The 19,180-nt window shown below is 34.9% G+C and overlaps 1 protein-coding gene across 1 annotated transcript in view; it reads left to right on the top strand.

Moving 5' to 3' along the window:
• The window catches only part of TTLL5 (tubulin tyrosine ligase like 5), a 469,247-nt gene that overhangs the window by 247,176 nt on the left and 202,891 nt on the right, over positions 1–19,180 (top strand). The window contains 2 exon segments of the mRNA XM_074235683.1: positions 14,143–14,289; positions 17,975–18,078. Of these exon segments, the coding sequence (XP_074091784.1) occupies positions 14,143–14,289; positions 17,975–18,078 (251 nt within the window).

The raw sequence follows: 19,180 nt of genomic DNA, 5'->3' as shown, positions 1-19,180 counted from the left end.
ATATATTTTTCATTATTTTGCTTATATTATCAATTCATTTGTCTTTCTGCATATCTTTATTTATCATAATCATAATTTCTTATAATACACTTATAATACTTCCATTATTTATATATATATGAACCAGAACTTGTTTAGCCATTCTAAAATTTCTGTACATTGTTTCTAATTCTTTATTCCCACAAAAGGTGCTACCATAAATATATTGCTCATTTAAAATTCTTTTTCCATTGACATCTTTGGATCATAATAACAATTTAGGAGTCTCTGAATAAAAAGAGTATGGATATTTTAATCATTTTAATAAAATAATTTCAAGTAGTTTTCCCGAATGGTTGAATCCATTCACATCTCAACCAACAATTCATTACTAAGTGCCTCTTTCCAACACCCCTCCAACATATTGTTCTATCTTTTATCATCTTTGCCAACTTGGTGGTTATATGGTAAAAGCTCAAGATTATTCTGATTTGTTTCCACTTTTATTTTTAGTGACTCAAACATTTTTTTGTTCATCAGAGGTTGTAAATCTGGCATCAATGAACTTTTTAAAAATTAACTATTTCAGTCATGGTCTTTGTAATCCATATGTGTTTATTTTATACATTTAAAAACATCATTCTGAAGTATCCACAAATTTCACCAGATTGTCCCAGTGGTTCATGCCACACAAAAAAATAAGAACCTCAGTTTTATAGCTGTTAATAATTTACATTACTTTTTGGAACTACTTGTTTAAATCATTCGATCCCTTATCAAAAAATCACTTTGAATTTACAAATTTATTTTTTTTTAAATTTTTACATTCCATTCCATGTTTTCCTATGTATATTAATCTTCTTGCAAAAGCTTTTTCTTAATATGATTAAAATTACTTTTATCATTTTAGTTGATTTTTATGCTTGTTTTATTAAGTATTCTCCACTTTCCCATAGCTATGATAAGTATATGATCTTCTCTTTTTAATATTTTATGTAATTTTTAATATTCTGGTTATATATCTCTTTTGAATTTATTATGATATCTAGTTGATAAACAAATGTTGATCTAAAGTTAGTTAGTGCCAGAGGGCTTGCTAGTTTTCCCAGGAATTCTTTTAAGATACAGAGTTCTTTCCCAGATGATGAATGCTTTCAGGATTTTGAGCATCAGGTTAGTAAGTTCAATTATTTCTAATTCTTTCTTGTATAATTTGTTCCATTGAGTCACTTTTCTCTTTTTAACAAATAGTTTTGATGAGTATGCTTTATATCATAGTTTACAGTAATATGTAATAGAGAAGTATTTTCATTCCTAGTTTCTTTATTTCTCTTTGCTTTCAGATCTTTAATTTCATCTGGGTGTAAAGTATATGTTTGATTTGTATGTTACAAAATCTGTAAATTAATTATGGTAAATTGATATTTTTATTATTTTACCATGGCCCCACCATGAATGGTGATTATTCCTCCAGCTATTTAAGTTATCCTTTATTAAAGAACATTTTATAATTATATTTAATATGAATATTATATGTCTTTTGACAGGTTGACTCCTATATATGTGTATATATGTACATATGTATATATATGTTTTATATTTCACAGTTATTTTGACTAGGACTTCTCTTCCTATTATTTCCTCTTGGATTTTTGAGGTTTCAGTGCATATATTTCAGTGGAAGCTGTTTTCTCAAATAATATCTTTGCTGATTCCCTAGTGTATTTTAATTGTCCATATCATCAGTAAAATCTCTTTGCCTATATTTGTATTCTGAATTTTTTTCTCTTAATAACATGGCAAGCTTTTCTAGACCTGTATCAAATAGCAGTAGAAAAAGGACACATCCTTTATTTTTTGAAGTGTTTACTATTTTACCTATTACATATAATGCTTGCTTTTGCTTTGAGTAGATACTTTTTATATTATATTTTTTATATTTATATATATTTTTTTCAGTTTTTGCAAGGCAAATGGGGTTAAGTGGCTTGCCCAAGGCCACACAGCTAGGTAATTATTAAGTGTGTGAGACCAGATTTGAACTCAGGTACTCCTGACTCCAGGGCCAGTACTCTATCCTCTGCACTACCTAACCACCCCACGTAGATACTTTTTAATCATATTAAAATAATTTCTATATGTCATTTTTCCTCTTTTGGTAGTTGCTTTAGATTAAAATTCAATTTACTTTTCTGATCTCTGATTGATGTTCTATTAACTTGAGGTAGTTTTCATTTTTACAGATAATCTGTTCCTTTTGATTTCTCAGTTGTATTCTCATTATATATAGTAAGTTATAATAATTTTTATTTCTTCTAGGCTTCTGTAATTTCAATTTATTTTTTTATTTCTTAATCTGATATTTTTACCTCTTTTTAAATCAGATATTGTAAAACTTTCTCAATTTTAGAAGTCTTTTCAAAATTTTTAATGACCAGTTCTATAGTTTTTTAGTTTTAGATATACATATGTATAATTTCAAGTTTTTCTTTTTTGTGCTTATTTTGTATTTGATCATTTCTTGATTTTCTAATCTTAAATCTTAAATCATTAATCATCATTTTAGGTTTTGGGGATGTAAGTTTTCCTTCTGACCTACCTCTCAGAAATTTTAACATGATTTCTCATCTGTATCATCTTCCTCTGAGTTATTAATTATTTTTATGATTTGTCTTTGAATCCTCTGGTTATTTAGAATTTAATTATTAGTCTCAATTTAAAAATTTGTCTTTTTTCTTGTGACTGTAGATTTTTTTTAAGATGTTATCTTAGGGTATGTATTAATTAAGATGTCATAAAGGGTATGTTTAATATTTTTGCTTTATTTATATTTATTTGTAATATCCCTGTGGTTTTAATATACTTTCCATCCTATAAGTTTCATATGCTGTCAAAAAATGTTATTCTTGAGTAGTTCATTCAGAAGATACCTTTAACTCTTTTAGCTCAAAATTCTCTGGCGGTTTATTCAGTGTTATCCTTTCACTTTTGAGAAGTTTTCCATTAGATTTATCAGATTCTGGCAGGGAAATAGAAAAGTCTCCAACTTTTATTGTGTTAGTATGTACATTTTCTTTCAATTCAACTAATTTTTCTTTAAAAAATTTTGATGCTATTACATTTGGTGCATATATGTTTACTATCAAGATTGCTTTTTTGTCACTAGTTCCTTTAAGCTGCAATTTGAGTGGGGCAAAACAGTGTATTTTTATTGATGAAAAAGAGAAAATCAAATATTTCAAATGTGAATTTGCTACCCAATTATTTAAAAAAGCAAATGGAAGAACAAATTTTAAAAATCCCTCAACTTCCTATTTGCAAAGATCATACCTGCAAAACAAAATATACAGTCAAAATGCGTGTCCCGTATAAAATTTACTATATACAAATTAATTTTAAAATAGAAGTTGCAATATCTTACTTTCTAGCAAGGCAAAAATAAAAATTCACAATATCTATAAACAAAACAAACCACATTACAGTATGCTTAAAGGTACCAATGATTTGGGGTATTTTTTCCATATGGCTTAGAAATGAGACTCCATTCAGAGAAACTTGTTTCAAAGATTTTTGACCAGATCTAGTCAACTTCAAATTTTAACTGTTTCAGTTTTGTTTCTACAAATGTAATCAGAATGTTATATTCTAAGATCCTGTCTGTACCTTAATTATTAATTCTTCCTTTGTCCATATATTTGAAAAGTAATTTCTTCCTTGTTTCTCTAATTTACTTACGATAATCTCCAAAATACTTAACTTAGACATAAAGGATAATTATCTTGGTGTATGTTGTAGCAAGTTGGTTTATACCTAGTTTCTGCCAGACTGCTTCCTAATTTCCTAAACATTATTTTATCAGATAGGAATATTTGGATTTATCAAAAAGGACAGTACTATTCTGTCTATTGTATACCAATCTCTTTATTCATTCCTCTGTTTCTCAGTCAATACAAAATTATTTTGATAATGACTACTGGTATTAATAGGTCCCCTCATTTCCATTTTTTCTCTTCATTTCGAGATTACTTTTTTCTTCCAGATGAATTTCATAATTATATTTTCTAATTCCACAAAGTAATTCTTTTGTAGTTTGATTGTTTTGGCCTTCACTGAATAAACAAATGAATTTAGGTAGTATCATCCTTCTTCTCTTGTCTCAGCCTTATAAGGAGCAGTTAGCATCTCTCTAATTATTTAGGTCTGCCTCTATTTGTGGAAAGAATGTTTTGTTGTTTATATTCTTATAGTTACTGTTTCAACTGGTAGACCTCAAATACATTCCATAGTTAATTTAAGTGCAATCTTTTTTTCTATTTTTCCTTGTCTGTTTTGTTAGTAATAAACAAAAATGATTTGTGCACCTGTATTTTATATCTTGCAACTTTGTTCAAGTTGTTCATTGTTTCATTTAATTTTTCATTAACTCTAGTTATATATTATTTATCTATATAATATTTATCATCTCCAAGACAGTAATTTGTTTCCCTTTTGACTATGCTGCTTATTTCTTAATTTCTTTTTGCCTTTTTTTATAGCTAGTCTTTCTAGCTTCATATCAAATAATAGTTATAGTCAGTCAATCACTGATTATTTATCAGGTACCTGCTTATGTACAAGCACTGTGCTAAGTGCTGGTAATACCAAAAGAGGCAAAAGGCAGTCTCATTTCTTAAGGATTTCACATTATAATGAAGGAGATAACAAGTAAGCAAATAGGTAAAAATAAGCTATATACATAAATACATACATACATATGATAAATGGGAAACAAAGAGGAGAGGGAAAACACTAGAATTAAGGGCATTGGGAAAAGTTTCTTCTAGATGGAATTTTAAGTTAGGATTTAAAGGAAGCCAGGGATGTTACTACTCTGAGAAGGGGAGAGTATTCCATGCATGAGGAGCAGACAGAGAAAATGCCTTAAGTGTCAGGTTGGAGTATCTTGTTCATGGAACATCTACGAGGGCAGTGTTACTGGTTCTAAGAGTGTATGTTGGGAAGCAAGATTTCAGAAGACTGGAAAGGTAGGAAGGTTCTACATTATGAAGGGCTTTGAATGCCAACTATGCTTTTTTTAAAATGTCCTTTATTCTCAAGGAAAAATATGACATTGGGGGGGTGATGTCATGACAGACTTGTGAACTGGATTTGAGTGAGGGAGATGCTGTGCAGTCACCAGCCTCACTTTCTCCTCCAGAGCCATTTGGCTCCAGTGGCCAGATATCAATCAGGACAACTGGAGCTGGCCCTGAATAAGAGACAGTTAGGATTAAATGACTTGTCCAAGATCACACAGCCAGTAAGTGGCAAGTGTCTGAGGACAGACTTGAACTCAGGTCCTCCTGACTCCAAGGCTAGTGCTCTATCCACTGTGCCACCTAGCTTTCCCTCCTGGTATTGATAGGGAGCCACTGGAGTTTATTCAATTGAGAAACATAGGAGGGAAGAATGACATGGTCAGACCTGTACTTTGGGAAAATCATTGTAGTGAGTGAATAATGAATGAATTAGAGTGGGGAGAGACTTGAAGCAGGCAGAGCCTCAGCAGTGGACTAGCCATATGATGATGAGGTCCTGCACTAGTATGATGTCAGGGAAGAAATAAGGTATATTTGAGAGATGACACAAGGGTGGAATCAACACACCTTGACAAAGATTGGATATGGTGTGGGGGGAGAGGAAAGGTGAGAGATAATGAGAAACTGGGAAAGAAACCTACATTTCAAACTGAGGGACTGGGAGGATGTTATCCTAAATGGTAGCAGAAAAGGAGAGCAGACTGGATTTGGAGAGAAAGATAATGAATTCCATTTTGAGTATACTGAGTTTAAGATGTCTACTAGACTTCCAGTTTGAGATGTCTGAAAGGTACTGGAAATGCAAGATTGGTGGTCATTAGAGAATTTGGGGGAGGATAGGTAGATTCGAGAATTGTCAAAATAGGGGGGCAGAGCCAAGATGGTGACAAGCGAGGATCCTCTCTTAGGTGCTCTCTCATAAAACTTCTAAACTAAGGACTCTAAATTTTCAAGAGACAGAACCGTGGGGCGGCTAGGTGGCGAAGTGGGGCGGCTAGGTGGCACAGTGGATAAAGCGCAGGCCCTGGAGTCAGGAGTACCTGGGTTCAAATCCCGTCTCAGACACTTAATAATTACCTAGCTGTGTGGCCTTGGGCAAGCCACTTAACCCCATTTGCCTTGCAAAAAACCTTAAAGAGAGAGAGAGAGAGAGAGAGAGAGAGAGAGAGAGAGAGAGAGAGAGAGAGAACCCATAGAGGGACCCAGTGAGGCAGTTCTCCAACTCAAGGTAACCTGGAAAAGAGCGGAAAGGCTCTGCTCCCCGGGGTCAGAGGGGTGGCCCAACTGAGAGAAAGAACTTCAGCCAGCTGGGAGCCACGGCTCACAGCAGCAGGGGGAGTTTCCTGATCTACGCCCACGGGAACACCAGACACAACTTGGGGGAACAACAGGGGGACCTCTGCCAGGGTGAGCACATGAAGCCCAGCCCTCAGGGCACACAGGGAGCAGCTTGGCCAAGGCAGTCCAGATCCAGGAAACAGAAGCAGGCGGAGCTGGTAAGCAGGAGCCCCCAGGGCATGAGCCCATTGAACCTAGGAAGGGGAGTAGAGAAAAATTACTGAGCTCTGAGCTCTGTCCTCTGTCCCTGGAACAGGACACTGGGGTTCTGACCACATTCACATCCTGATCCCAGTCTAGGCCCCTCCCCATAGAATAGCAGGCCCTCCCCACCTCAGCCCCATGGCGGTGGGGGGGGGGGGGGACTTATGGTCATTCATAGACCAGGAGGGAGGACAGAGCCTCACACACTGAGACCTTTGTGGGAGTGTCCCAGAAGCTCAGGAAGCACCATAAAACAGAATAGAGTTGAAAGTTATGTCCATGAAAGAGAAGGAAATCACTAAGTGAAGTAATATAGAGAACAGGAAGAGGGTTAGACTCCTAAGGATATCTAATTCAAATTATGGATCCAACTAGGAGACTAAGAAGAAATGGTATGATAGGTAGAATAACCTGTAGAAATAACCAAAAACCTAGAGAGAAGAGAATATCAAGGAGAAGAGGGATCAATAATGTCAAAAGCTGCAGAGAGGTGAAGAAGAATGAGGACTCAGAGGAGGCTTTTGCATGTCAGTTATGACAGAGTTGATAACTTTGTAGAGAACAATTATAGAGGAATGCTATTCTTACATTTAAAGACTGGAGTTGCTAATCCTGGCCCATTGCTATCTTCCCTTGGTAATGCTTTCAGCAGAAAATGTAAGGTGGGTATTCAGAGGAAGATCAGACTCCTTTTCTCACCTGAGGGTAGAGATCTAACTGTACAGCTTCTATCTATACATTTCCCCTGAGGGAAGACTACAAGGTACTAGATAGATAGCTCTGGGGCAAAAAGGAAGATGCTAGCCAAGTTGACTCTTTTACAGTCTTCCCTCTGGGGACTCTCCTAACAGGAGATATAGAAGTCAAGATGTCAGAGGAACTCCTAGGTTTTTCTCATTTGAGGCTGCAGATCCACAGCAGGACAGTGATATTAATAGATATGTAAAACATTTTAATGTTCTATAACCATATAATCCATTTTCTCATGTTGATCCTTTCTATCCAGTACTTGCTTTTGAATTTTTCCCCATTTGTAGATTTTAAAAGATAATTTCATCCTTTCTCTAATTTATTTTTTTTAGAAAGATTTTCCCCCATTATTGCTTCCCTCTCCCACCTCCCACAGAAGGCAGTCTATTAGTATTTATATTGTTTCCATGGTATACATTGATCTCAGTTGAATGTGATGAGAGAGAAATCATATCCTTAAGGAAGAAAGATAAAGTATAAGAGATAGCAAAATTACATAAGATAAGTTTTTTTTTTTTCTAAATTGAAGGTAATGCTCTTTGGTCTTTGTTCAAACTCCACAGTTATTTCTCTGGATACAGATGGTATTCTCCATTGTAGACAGCCTCAAATTGTCCCTGGTTGTTGCACTGATGGAATGAGCAAGTCCATTAAGGTTGATCATCACCCCCATGTTGCTATTAGGGTGTACAATTGTTTTTCTGGTTTTACTCATCTTGCTCCTTCCAGGCTTCCCTGAATTCCCATCCCTCCTGGTTTCTAATAGAACAGTAGTGTCCCATGACATACATATACCACAGTTTGTTAAGCCATTCCCCAATTGAAGGGCATTTACTTAATTTCCAATTCTTTGCCACCAGAAACAAGGCTGCTATGAATATTTTTGTACAAGTGATGTTTTTACCTTTTTTTCATCATCTCTTCAGGGTATAGACCCAGTAGTGGTATTGCTGGATCAAAGGGTATGTGCATTTTTGTTGTCCTTTGGGCATAATTCCAGATTGCTCTCCAAAAAGATTGGATGAGTTCATAGATCTACCAACAGTGTATTGGTATCCCAGATTTCCCACATCCCTTCCAATATTGATCATTGTCCTTTCTGGTCATATTGGCCAGTCTGAGAGGTGTGAGGTGGTACCTCAGAGATGCTTTAATTTGCATTTCTCTAATAAGTATTGATTTAGAGCAATTTTTCATATGACTATGGATCACTTTGATCTCAACTGTAAATTGTCTTTGCATATCCTTTGACTATTTGTCAATTGGGGAAATTTTTTTTAAATATGACTCAGTTCTTTGTATATTTTAGAAATGAGTCATTTGTCAGAAACATTAGTTGTAAAGATTGTTTCCCAGTTTACTGCATTTCTTTTGATCTTGGTTACAGTGGTTTGTCTGTGCAAAAACTTTTTAATTTAATGAAATCAAAATTAACTAGTTTGTTTTTAATGATGTTCTTCATCTCTTCCTTGGTCATAAACTGCTTCTCTTTCCATAGATCTTACAGGTAAACTACACCTTGATCTTCTAGTTTGCATATAATATTGTTTTTTATGTCCAAATCCTGTATCCATTTGGATCTTATCTTATGATAGGGTGGGATGTGTTGATCTAATCTAAGTTTCTTTCATACTAACTTCCAATTTTCTCAACAGTTTTTATCAGAGAGTTTTTATTCTAATAGCTAGACTCTTTGGGTTTATCAAACAGCAGATTACTATAATCATTTCCTACTATTACACCTAATATATTCCACTGATCTACCACTGTATTTCTTAGCCAATACCAGACAGTTTTGATGACTGATGCTTTATAATATAATTTTAGCTCTGTTATTAAGTCACCTTCTTTTGCACTTTTTCCATTGAATCCCTGGAAATTCTTGACTTTTTATTTTTCCATATGAGTTCTAACTCATTAAAGTAATCTTTTGGATTTTTGATTAGAAGGACCCTACACAGGCAATTTAGTTTTGGCAGAATTGTCATTTTTATTATATTAGCTCGACTTATCCATGAGCAGTTGATGTTTGCCCTGTTATTTAAATCTGATTTTGTTTGTGTGAGAAGTGTTTTTGTAATTGTTGTCAAAAAGTTTTTGAGTCTGCCTTGGTAGATAAACTCCCAGGGATTTTATATTGTCTGAGGTTACTTTGAATGGAATTTCTCTTTCTAGTTCTTTCTGCTGTATCATGCTAGTCATATATAGAAATGCTCTAATTTATTTTTAATATTTAATATTTTTACATAAGTTATATTCTTTTATATATTAGTATATAAAGAAGTGTTGTTATTGTTGGATTTTTTCAGTTGTGCCTGACTCTTCATAATTACATTTTGCGATTCTTGCAAAGTTACTAGAGTGATTTGATGTTTTCTTCCTAACTTATTTTATGAATGAGGAAACTGAGGCAAGTAGGATTAAATGAATTGCCCAGGGTCACATAGCTAGCAATTTTCTGAGTCTGGGTTGCACTCAGGTCCTTTTTACTCCAGGACCAGAACTCTAGCTCAAGCTAATTTTTGTTAGAGTACTGTCTAGTTTTCCTAGCATTTTAAAGTACATAAGTGAAATCTTATCCCAACACATGGATCTTTGAATTTATTGAAAAGTAAGTCTGTTTATTTCTATTTGTTGTATATATATATCTGTTTCATTGATTGACCTCTTTTTTCACCAGTACCAAATTATTTTATTGATTACATGTTTGCAATATAGTTTGAAATTTGCTATTTCAAGGCCTTTTTTTCTTTCCAATTTTTCATCATTTTCCTTGCTGTTCAATTCAAAATTTCTTGAAATATATAAACCATTTTATTCTTTTTTAAAAATTATCATGGCTTTCTGAATATTTTGTGAGTCTTAGATTATCTTTCTTGACCTGTTTTTTGATAGAACTTTCCATTTTCTTTCTTTTTCTTTTTTCCTTTTATTTTAATTCTAGTACTGTTTGTTACCTTATGATTCACTGTTTCTTTTTGGTTCAACATTAGGAGTCTGTGATTGGTCACTTTTCCCAGATTTACTTCCAGAATTAAGACTTTGTGGTCACTATCAGGACTGGAGCACTTTCTAGAGGGGGGGGGGAATGAGAGGCTCTAATTTGCATATTATCTGGGGTCCTTCACAGAGGACTTTGTGTTCTTTTAAGATATCAGGAGAGCTCAAGCCAGAAAGCACACTTATGAAGGAGTCTGAAAAATAGCAAGACCTGATATGCTCTTGGCCTGAGAACCACAGGTTCCCAATGCCCATTTCAAAGTCAAAGCAACTCATCTTCATGCTCAAGGTATCCCCTGTCCATTCCCTTGTCAGGACATCCATCTCTCTGCCATAAGGAAAATCATTGCAGGTCCATACTTTTTCTGACATGCTCCTGGTCTGCATGTTGGAAGGTTTCAATCACCTGTACTCCTGGGCCTGAATTTTTTGGTGGAATCCTCTCCCTCATGCCTGCAAACACCAGGCTTTCTCTTTACATGGACCTAAAAAATATAAGAATATATTTACTGTAGTTTTTTACTAGATTTCTTGATCTAATTTTTTTTTTCATTTGGCAGGAAGGGGGGGATTGTAGCTGTGTTAGACCTGAGCTGTTCTCTTATTAACTCAGCCACACTGAAGAAAGAGCTTCATTTCTTTTTCTGAGAATTTCTTTACTTGATTTTCTTTGTTAATTCTCATCATCCTCCTATTGTGCAGTTTTATTCTGACATTTATAATCTAATTCCTTATTTATTCCATTTTTTAAAAAATCTTTTCATGGAGTTAAATTTTATAAAATACCCAATTTGAGCTCTATTCTGAACAATTTCTATGTTTACTTTTTAAATCTTGACCCATTTTCCCATTTTTTCCTCAATTGGGTCTCACTCCTTGAAACATCAATTCATGAGGGAAATAGTTTGGATAAAAACTGTGCCTGTTGGTAGAAATTACTCATGTCCCAAACTGTGCCATTCATTTCTACTCACCGACTTCTAAGTCATGTCATCTCTTATTACCTCTCTCACCCAACCCAAATCTTTTGGGTGCCATTTGCCATTTTCCCTTCTCATAGAGCATAATGCTGTCCATGTTTGTACAACTCTCTCAAAGAGTGTGTCCAGTATACTAGCTTTTCCCAGAATAAATCCATCATGAAGTCCTCATTTTAAGCATATATTTTTGCCCATGGAGTACTTTTCATTGGGATTCCTCCCTTTCATTCTCTCAATTTTAATTCCTCCCTTCTGCTCCCTCCACTCTTGAATCCTTTCTTCTTCTTGAGTAACTAGAGGAGTCAGCACCCTCTCTCTATTTTACCATGGGACCTGTTAGGGATACATGAAGCACAATGAAATTTCTCCTCAGATGTGTATTAATTGTGGGACCCTGAGCAGTTTACTTTCTCAGACTTAATTTCCTCATCTGTAAAATGAGGATAATGATAGCATCTAATCTCATACATTTGTTACAAGGATCAAAAGAAATTATATATATAAAGTGATTTTCAAACCTTAAAACATTATATGAATGTTAGCTGTCATTGTTACTGTTCTCACTCATGTCCCTTTATTTTTAGACCTCCCATCTTCCCATTTATTTTCTCTTAATTCTGCAGTTTTGCCTCACCAAATAAGAGATTTGCCTGAAGGTGATGTTGAGTTGATTTAGTCCTGTCCAACTCTTCATGTGATTTGCCATTTCCCTGTTCAGTTTATTTCACAGATGAGGCAAACAGGGTTAAGTGACTTGCCTAGTGTTTACAGCAGCAAGTGTCTGAGGCCAGATTTTAATTCAGGAATATGAGTCCTTATGATTCCAGGTTCAGCCCTCTATCCATTGTGTCATCCAGCTGCCCTACAGGTGATGGTGGTATGATAAAAGAATCTTTAAAAAATTAAACTATCCTTATTTCTTATATTTTTTATGTCTACTTATGTTCTCACTTATAATGCTGCTTGATCCCTTTTAAATTTTTATTTTACTTACATGTCACCTTTTTTGTAAAAATCTCTAAATATATATATTTCATTCATTATTTTATGGTGATTATCAACAACAGCAACAGACTTTCTTGTGTCTCTCTTGTTTGGAATGTGTATGTCAGATATTTGTATTATATCTTTTTTCCCATGAATTCATCTAATTAAGTCATCTTCATTAATAATTAAGTCCCGATTTTCAGGGTATGTCATTTTGGTTCAACTTTTTGCTTTTCTTAACATAATATTTATTCTGCTTGTAATATTGTGACATGCATATATTTTATATATACATATATATATATATAGCAAGTTGTTTACAGGCTAAGAAAAAATTATCAGAGAGAAGGCATTAGAAATAAGAGGGGAGGGGCAGCTAGGTGGCACAGGATTATCTGAGTTCAAGTTTGGCCTCAGACACTTAATAATCACCTAGCTTTGTGGCCTTGGGCAAGCCACTTAACCTCATTGCCTTGCAAAAACCTAAAAAAAAAAAATTAAAAAATAAGAGGGGATGAAGAAGGGTTCTAGTAGAAGGTAGGATTTTATTTGGGACTTAAAAGAAACTAGAAGTCAATAGTTTGAGAAGAGGAGGGAGAATATTCCAGTCACAAGGAATAACTGAAGGAAATGCTTAGAGCGGAGGGATGGCATGTCTTGAATTTGAATTGAATTTCCCTTTCTTTATTTTTGAAAAGCCTTTTTTCTAGTTCTTTACAAAATTTATTTGCCTTTGTTATTACTTGAGTTAGTTTTTTCTCCTTTTTCTTCCTGATGACAAACTGATTTTTTTTGATTGGTGATTTGTTTTCTGAATTTTTATCTGATTGGTTTTTTTTAGGTTCTTTGTTTTGTTTTTGTTTTGTTTTGGTTTTTTTTTGCAAGGCAAATGGGATTAAGTGGCTTGCCCAAGGCCACACAGCTAGGCGATTATTAAGTGTCTGAGACTGGATTTGAACCCAGGTACTCCTGACTCCAGGGCCAGTGCTTTATCCACTGCCACCTAGCCGCCCTTATTTGATTAGTTTTACTTTGAAGAGGACACATTGAAGTTCCTTTTATTCTTTCACCATTTATTTCTCACTATTATTAGATTAAATTTTCCTTCAAGCAGTTAGATGCTGTCTTTTGGTACATTATTAATAATAGCAATAATAGTTAACATTTATAAAGTGCTTATTATGTACCAGGCACTGTGCTAAGTGCTTGGTAATTATTAGCTCATTTTGATCCTAAACCTCAGGAGATAGTTATTATTGTTATTTCCTTTTTGTAGATGATAACTGAAGCATACAGAGGTTTTTATTGACTTGCCCAGAATCACACAAGTGTTTGAATTTGGATTTGAGCTCAGTTTTCCCTGACTCCAAGCTAGCACTCTAATCATTGCACCACTAACTACCTCAAACATTGAGTAGTGGTATTATTTTTTTGTCTTGCTACTTTGCACTCTGTTTATTTCTGTGTGACATCTCTGCAAAAGAATATAAGATTTTTGAGAGGAAGGATTATTTGTTTGACCTTGTTTACTTAGCATTTAGCATGGTACCTTACAGCTTATTTGGCATTTAACAAATGTTTGAATTGTATTAAACACAATCTCAAATAAGTTTTTTACAAACAAGGATTATGTATTTTTCATATTTATATCCCCATAATATCTTGCACATTGTAAGTAGGTGCTCAATAAATATTTTTTGAGTAAGTGAATGAAAAGCAAATAATATAGGCTTTCCATCATTTCCTTTTCCTCATCCCTACATTAGCTTATCTTTTGCATCCTGGTACATTTATGCTTTTGGTTTTTATGCTTTTGGGGGTTGTAGGAGCTGGTAGTTCGTTTCCTCAAGCGTGCATCAAGCAATCTGCAACATTCACTGAGAATGGTGTTGCCCAGTAGACGATTGGCCCTTCTAGAAAGAAGAAGAATCTTAGCACATCAATTGGGTGACTTCATCATTATCTACAACAAAGTAAGTAACTCTCCTAATTAATAATGTCCATCCTGGTACAATAAACAAATACTGGATTTGGTATTAGGATACAAATTCAAATACTGAATCTGCTACCTATTGCTTTTGTGTCCTTGGGCAGTTCATTTTACTTTTTAGAGCTGATTTTCTTCATTTATATAAGCTAGAATATTTATTAAGGCCTACTATGTCCCAGAGATTGTCCCAAACCCTGAAATTACAAAAAGAGTCAAAAGACAATTTCAGCCATCAAGGAGTTTACAATCTAATAGGGGATATGGGGGAAATATATACAAAGCAAATTATTTACAGGATAAGTAAGGAAAAAATTATCAGAGAGAAGGCATAAGAGGGGATGAACAAAGTTTCTGGAAGGTTGGATTTTATTTGAGACTTAAAGGAAACCAGGGAATTTAAAAGTCAGAGAAAAGGAGGGAGAATATTCCAAGCATAAGGAACAGCTGTAGAAAATGTCTAGAGCAGAAGGATGGATTGTCTTGTTCATGGAACAGCCAGGAGGCTAGTGTCAGTGGATCAGAGTGTATTATAGAGATTAAGCTTTAAGGAGATTAGAAAGATAGGAGGCAACTAGGTTATAAAAAACTTTGGATGGTAACCAGAGAATATTGTAATTGATCCTGGATGTAACTAGGAGCCACTGGAGTTTATTCATTTGAAGCAGATAGAGAGGAGATAATGACATGATCAGACCTATGCTGTAGGAAAATCATTTTGGTAGCTAAATGGAGAATGGACTGCTTGAGGCAGGCAGCCAGTGCCACAGCAGGCTATTGCAATAGTCTAGGGATGAGGTTTTGAGGGCCTACACTAGAATGGTGATAGTGTCAGAAGACAGAAGGGTATGAGAGATATTCTAAGAGTGAAATCAAGAGACTGTGGCAACAGATTGGCTATGTGGGCAGAGAGGAGTCTGGGTTGACTCCTAGACTGGAAGGCTGAGGCTCTGGAATGATGATGTTAGGAGGGGGAATTAGGTTTAGGGTTAAAAATAATAAATTCCATTTTGGTCATATTAACTTTAAAATGTCTTCTGAGGGTGGCTAGGTGGTGCAGTGGATAAAGCACCAGCCCTGGAATCAGGAGTACCTGGGTTCAAATCCGGTGTCAGACACTTAATAATTACCTAGCTGTGTGGCCTTGGGCAAGCCACTTAACCCCATTTGCCTTGCCAAAAAACCCTAAAAAATAAAATAAAATAAAATGTGTTCTGGTATCTGATGTGAGATTAGAGACCATTAGAGAATTTAGGGCAGAATGGGAAGACCATTAATATAGAGATGGTAATTAAATCCATGGAAACTGATAAAGGTAGTATAAAGGGAGAAAAGAAGAGTGCCCAAGACAAAATCCTGAAAGACACCTATGGCTGGGGGATCTGGAAGAGGATCCAGCAAAAGTGGCAGAGTAGGGGGCGGTCTGATAAGTTAAGAGCAGATAGAAGAGAGTGGTATCCCAAAAATCTAGGGAGAAGGGAGTAATCAATGCTATCAAAGGTGTAGAGAGGTCAGGGAGAATGAGGATAATGAAAAGGCCATTAGATTTGGCAATTAAAAGGCCAATATAACAGTTTTGAGGTTGGAAGTCAGATTTTAAGGGACTAAGAAGAAACTAAGGGAGAGAAAGTTAGAGGTATCTATTATAGACAGCTTTTTCTGTGATAGTTTTAGTTATTTAATTTTAGTTGGGGATGCAAGGATCAAGTGAGAGTTTTTTCAGGATAGGGTATAGACATGAGCATATTTGTAGATATTAGGGAAGGAGCTAGTAGAAGGGGAAAATGGGAAGATAAGAGAGAACAATTTGTTGGGACAGAGATGAAATAGAATCGCTTGAACAAGTAGAGGTTGTAGCTTTCATAAGTAAGGCTGTGTCATCATATGAGATGGGGAAGGAGAAAGTGGCAAAAGATATCTGAGTGATAGGAAATGAGAAAGAGGGGTGAAGAGGGAAGCTCCCAGTGAACAGCTTTTATTTTTTATTTTCTGTAAAGTGTGAGGCAAGGTTTACAGATAAGAGAATAAGGGAAAGGGGATGATCTCTGCAGTTCCTTCTAGCTCCAAATCTGTATTTTTATGCTTTTAAAATCTCAATCTGTGATCCTGTCAACCACTGGTTTTCTTTCTGTAAGGTTCATTACTCCTCCACTTTGCTTATTTGAGCTCCTTACAACTCAAAGTATTCAACAGTGTCACAACATTGTAGATAACTGGATAATGTCATCTCTTCCCTCCTTTGAACCCCTATTTCACTTTTACTTTTCTAGTAGTCAAAGCAAGCTATCTTGTATTGTGATTGTTTTTCTCCAATTCTTATCTTCTACTTTTACTCAAAACATAGTAACCTTAGTCCAGTTGGGCAGAGAGGTACACAAAATCATTGTTCACTTAGGTGATATGCAAAATAAGACTTGCATTTTCAAATCAACTCCTTCATGAGACTATAGTACTTAATGAGGACTCATTTCCATGGGCAAAGCTTTCCACTGATTTACCAATCTGGTGGCAATTTTCCTCTGAAATGAGTATTGCCTTGATCCTAAACCATTTTGGGCTTTGTTGTAACCTGGACAATGCCAGGGTCATGTGTATAATCTTCAATGCAATGAATATGTGTTTAGAAAATCAGAAACTGAATTGAATGTAATATATTTGAATATAAATTTGAACCATGAATAAAATATCCTTTTGCTATGGGTTAGATTTTCTTCTCTAGAACATTTTGTACACTATTCTTATTTTGCTTTAAATTCTATGAAGTTTATTTAATTGTAAAAATCTGTATAGAATTTTCATTCGAGAATCTCAGTGTTTTTTAAATATAGTGCTGTCATTTTGAAGAATGATTTAAGCATAGAAAAATCAAGTGCCTTTCTTGAGTTTTGTACAGTAAGGTTAATAGAACAAATATCTAGACACCACCTCTAGGTTAACTGAGACTCCTAGTCCTTAGCTCTATCTAGAACTGCTCCTAAAGTAGTTGGTTTTTGATTATCTTATAATCATTCTAGAGTACATTTAGAATTCTGGTATGAGAGGGGCCTTTAGAGCCCCATCTTTTTTCCAGATCCCTTGATGACTTCATTCAGTGTGCTTAGTGCTGTGCTTCTTTTTTTTTTAAGTTTTTCACAAGGCAGTGGGGTTCAAATTTGAATTCAGGTCCCTCCTGACTCCAGGGCTGGTGCTCTATCCACAGCGCCACCTAGCTGCCCCCTAGTGCTATGCTTTTAAAACTGTGCGACCTTAGAAACCCCAATAGGAAAATACAAAAGGCATAATTACAAGAGCCATTTTGTATAGGACATGAAATTTACATTTAAATGAAAACTTTTCCTTATAGATCTCAGTACTCTATAAAAATGATGGTATAAAATAATATTCTAAGTTCACAGATGCCAAAAGTTCATTACTAGTTTGCTCATGATGATGAAAGTAAAGTAAATAATAAGAGACACCTCTGTTTCCTGTCATCTTGCATCCAGTCAAAGTCATATGAATTTCAGTATCCTTCCATCAGCTTTACTGATACTATGCTTGGGTCCTCTAGATTTTTATGCTGCTACATTTCTTTTCTCAAACTGTTAATTTGTGGCAAAACTAAGGCATGCAGATACATTGGAGGAGAATATATTTATTTATGTGTTTTGTTTGGGGTGGTGGGAGTGTAGGAAACAGAACAAATGGCTGAAAAGAAATCAAAAAAGAAGCTTGAAGAAGAAGAAGAGGATGTAGTGAATCCCGAGAACTTTCAGGACTTCATCAGCCATGCAAGGTAGAAGAGTGTCTTAATTACAAGCTATACTCTAGCCAATCCTGCCCACTAAAGTGAATTTTCAGCAATTCTTAAGCCAATATTTCTTCCTGTCTTACTTAAGTATCTGAGTGGAATCATTTTTCAAAAGATCATGAATGTGACCTACTGGCATCTCTTAGAATCTCAACCAGTTGCCGTTATCACAGCTTTGGTTCTTAAAGCATATCTTGGTAGCCAAACACTGCTGCTAAATTTTCTTCAAAACATCTAATAGTAGAGGTGCTGAGAATCACCTTGGGATAATTTGTATGGAGTCATATTGCATTTCTCATTTTTCCCCCTTTGCCTACCAGTTTAGGGACAGTGACCATGCTTTGCCTAAATTGAGTGATTTAGAGACTTAGCAATTTCTCAGATCTCTGAGCAACATGCCTGCTTTATTAATAAACTAAGATAAAATGAGAAGTCCCTTACACTCAAGCTTAGCCTTGGGGATTTCAAATTCCCACATTTAGTTCTCTATCTTAATACAACCAGTCAAGGCCTATAGGTAGTTCAGTCAGTTGATTTCAAACTACTTAATCATCAAGCATTTAATAAGTATGGTATATATGCTCTGTGGATACAAAGCAGAAGTGACTCATATCCTCAAAGAACTTATACAAAGTAACAATAACAAAATAATTCACTGAGACTCACACTGGAGGCCTTGTGCAAAAATGGAAAATTTGCAGCAAGAGTTAAATTTAATGATCAAAATAATCTTTAAGCTGGCTCCAAACATCTGAATCCTGGTGGAAAAAAAAAAACACGACCATTTAAAAATAAACTACCTAGAGTTCCATCACTTAAAACATTATCAAATAGTATTAAATGATCCCCTGTGTAATGTTATAACATTCTATAGACATAAATTTAACCCTAGTACCAAAAAGGTTAAACATATCAAACAAAAAGCATTTTGACAAAACTCTTATCCTTGTTTAGCTGACTCTTACTGGACTGGAAATGAGCTACACATTTGTTATGTTAATCTTAGAGAAGTAAAGAATAAATTTCTGATTCTGTGGTTGAAGAATAACAACTGTAGTAAATAGCAAAATTCTAAATTTAGCTTTTT

Source organism: Macrotis lagotis, chromosome 4 (genome assembly GCF_037893015.1).
Source record: "Macrotis lagotis isolate mMagLag1 chromosome 4, bilby.v1.9.chrom.fasta, whole genome shotgun sequence".
Lineage (NCBI taxonomy): Eukaryota > Metazoa > Chordata > Mammalia > Peramelemorphia > Peramelidae > Macrotis > Macrotis lagotis.
The sequence above is the reverse complement of the archived record's forward strand: the minus strand, read 5'-3'. Positions and strand labels throughout refer to the sequence as shown.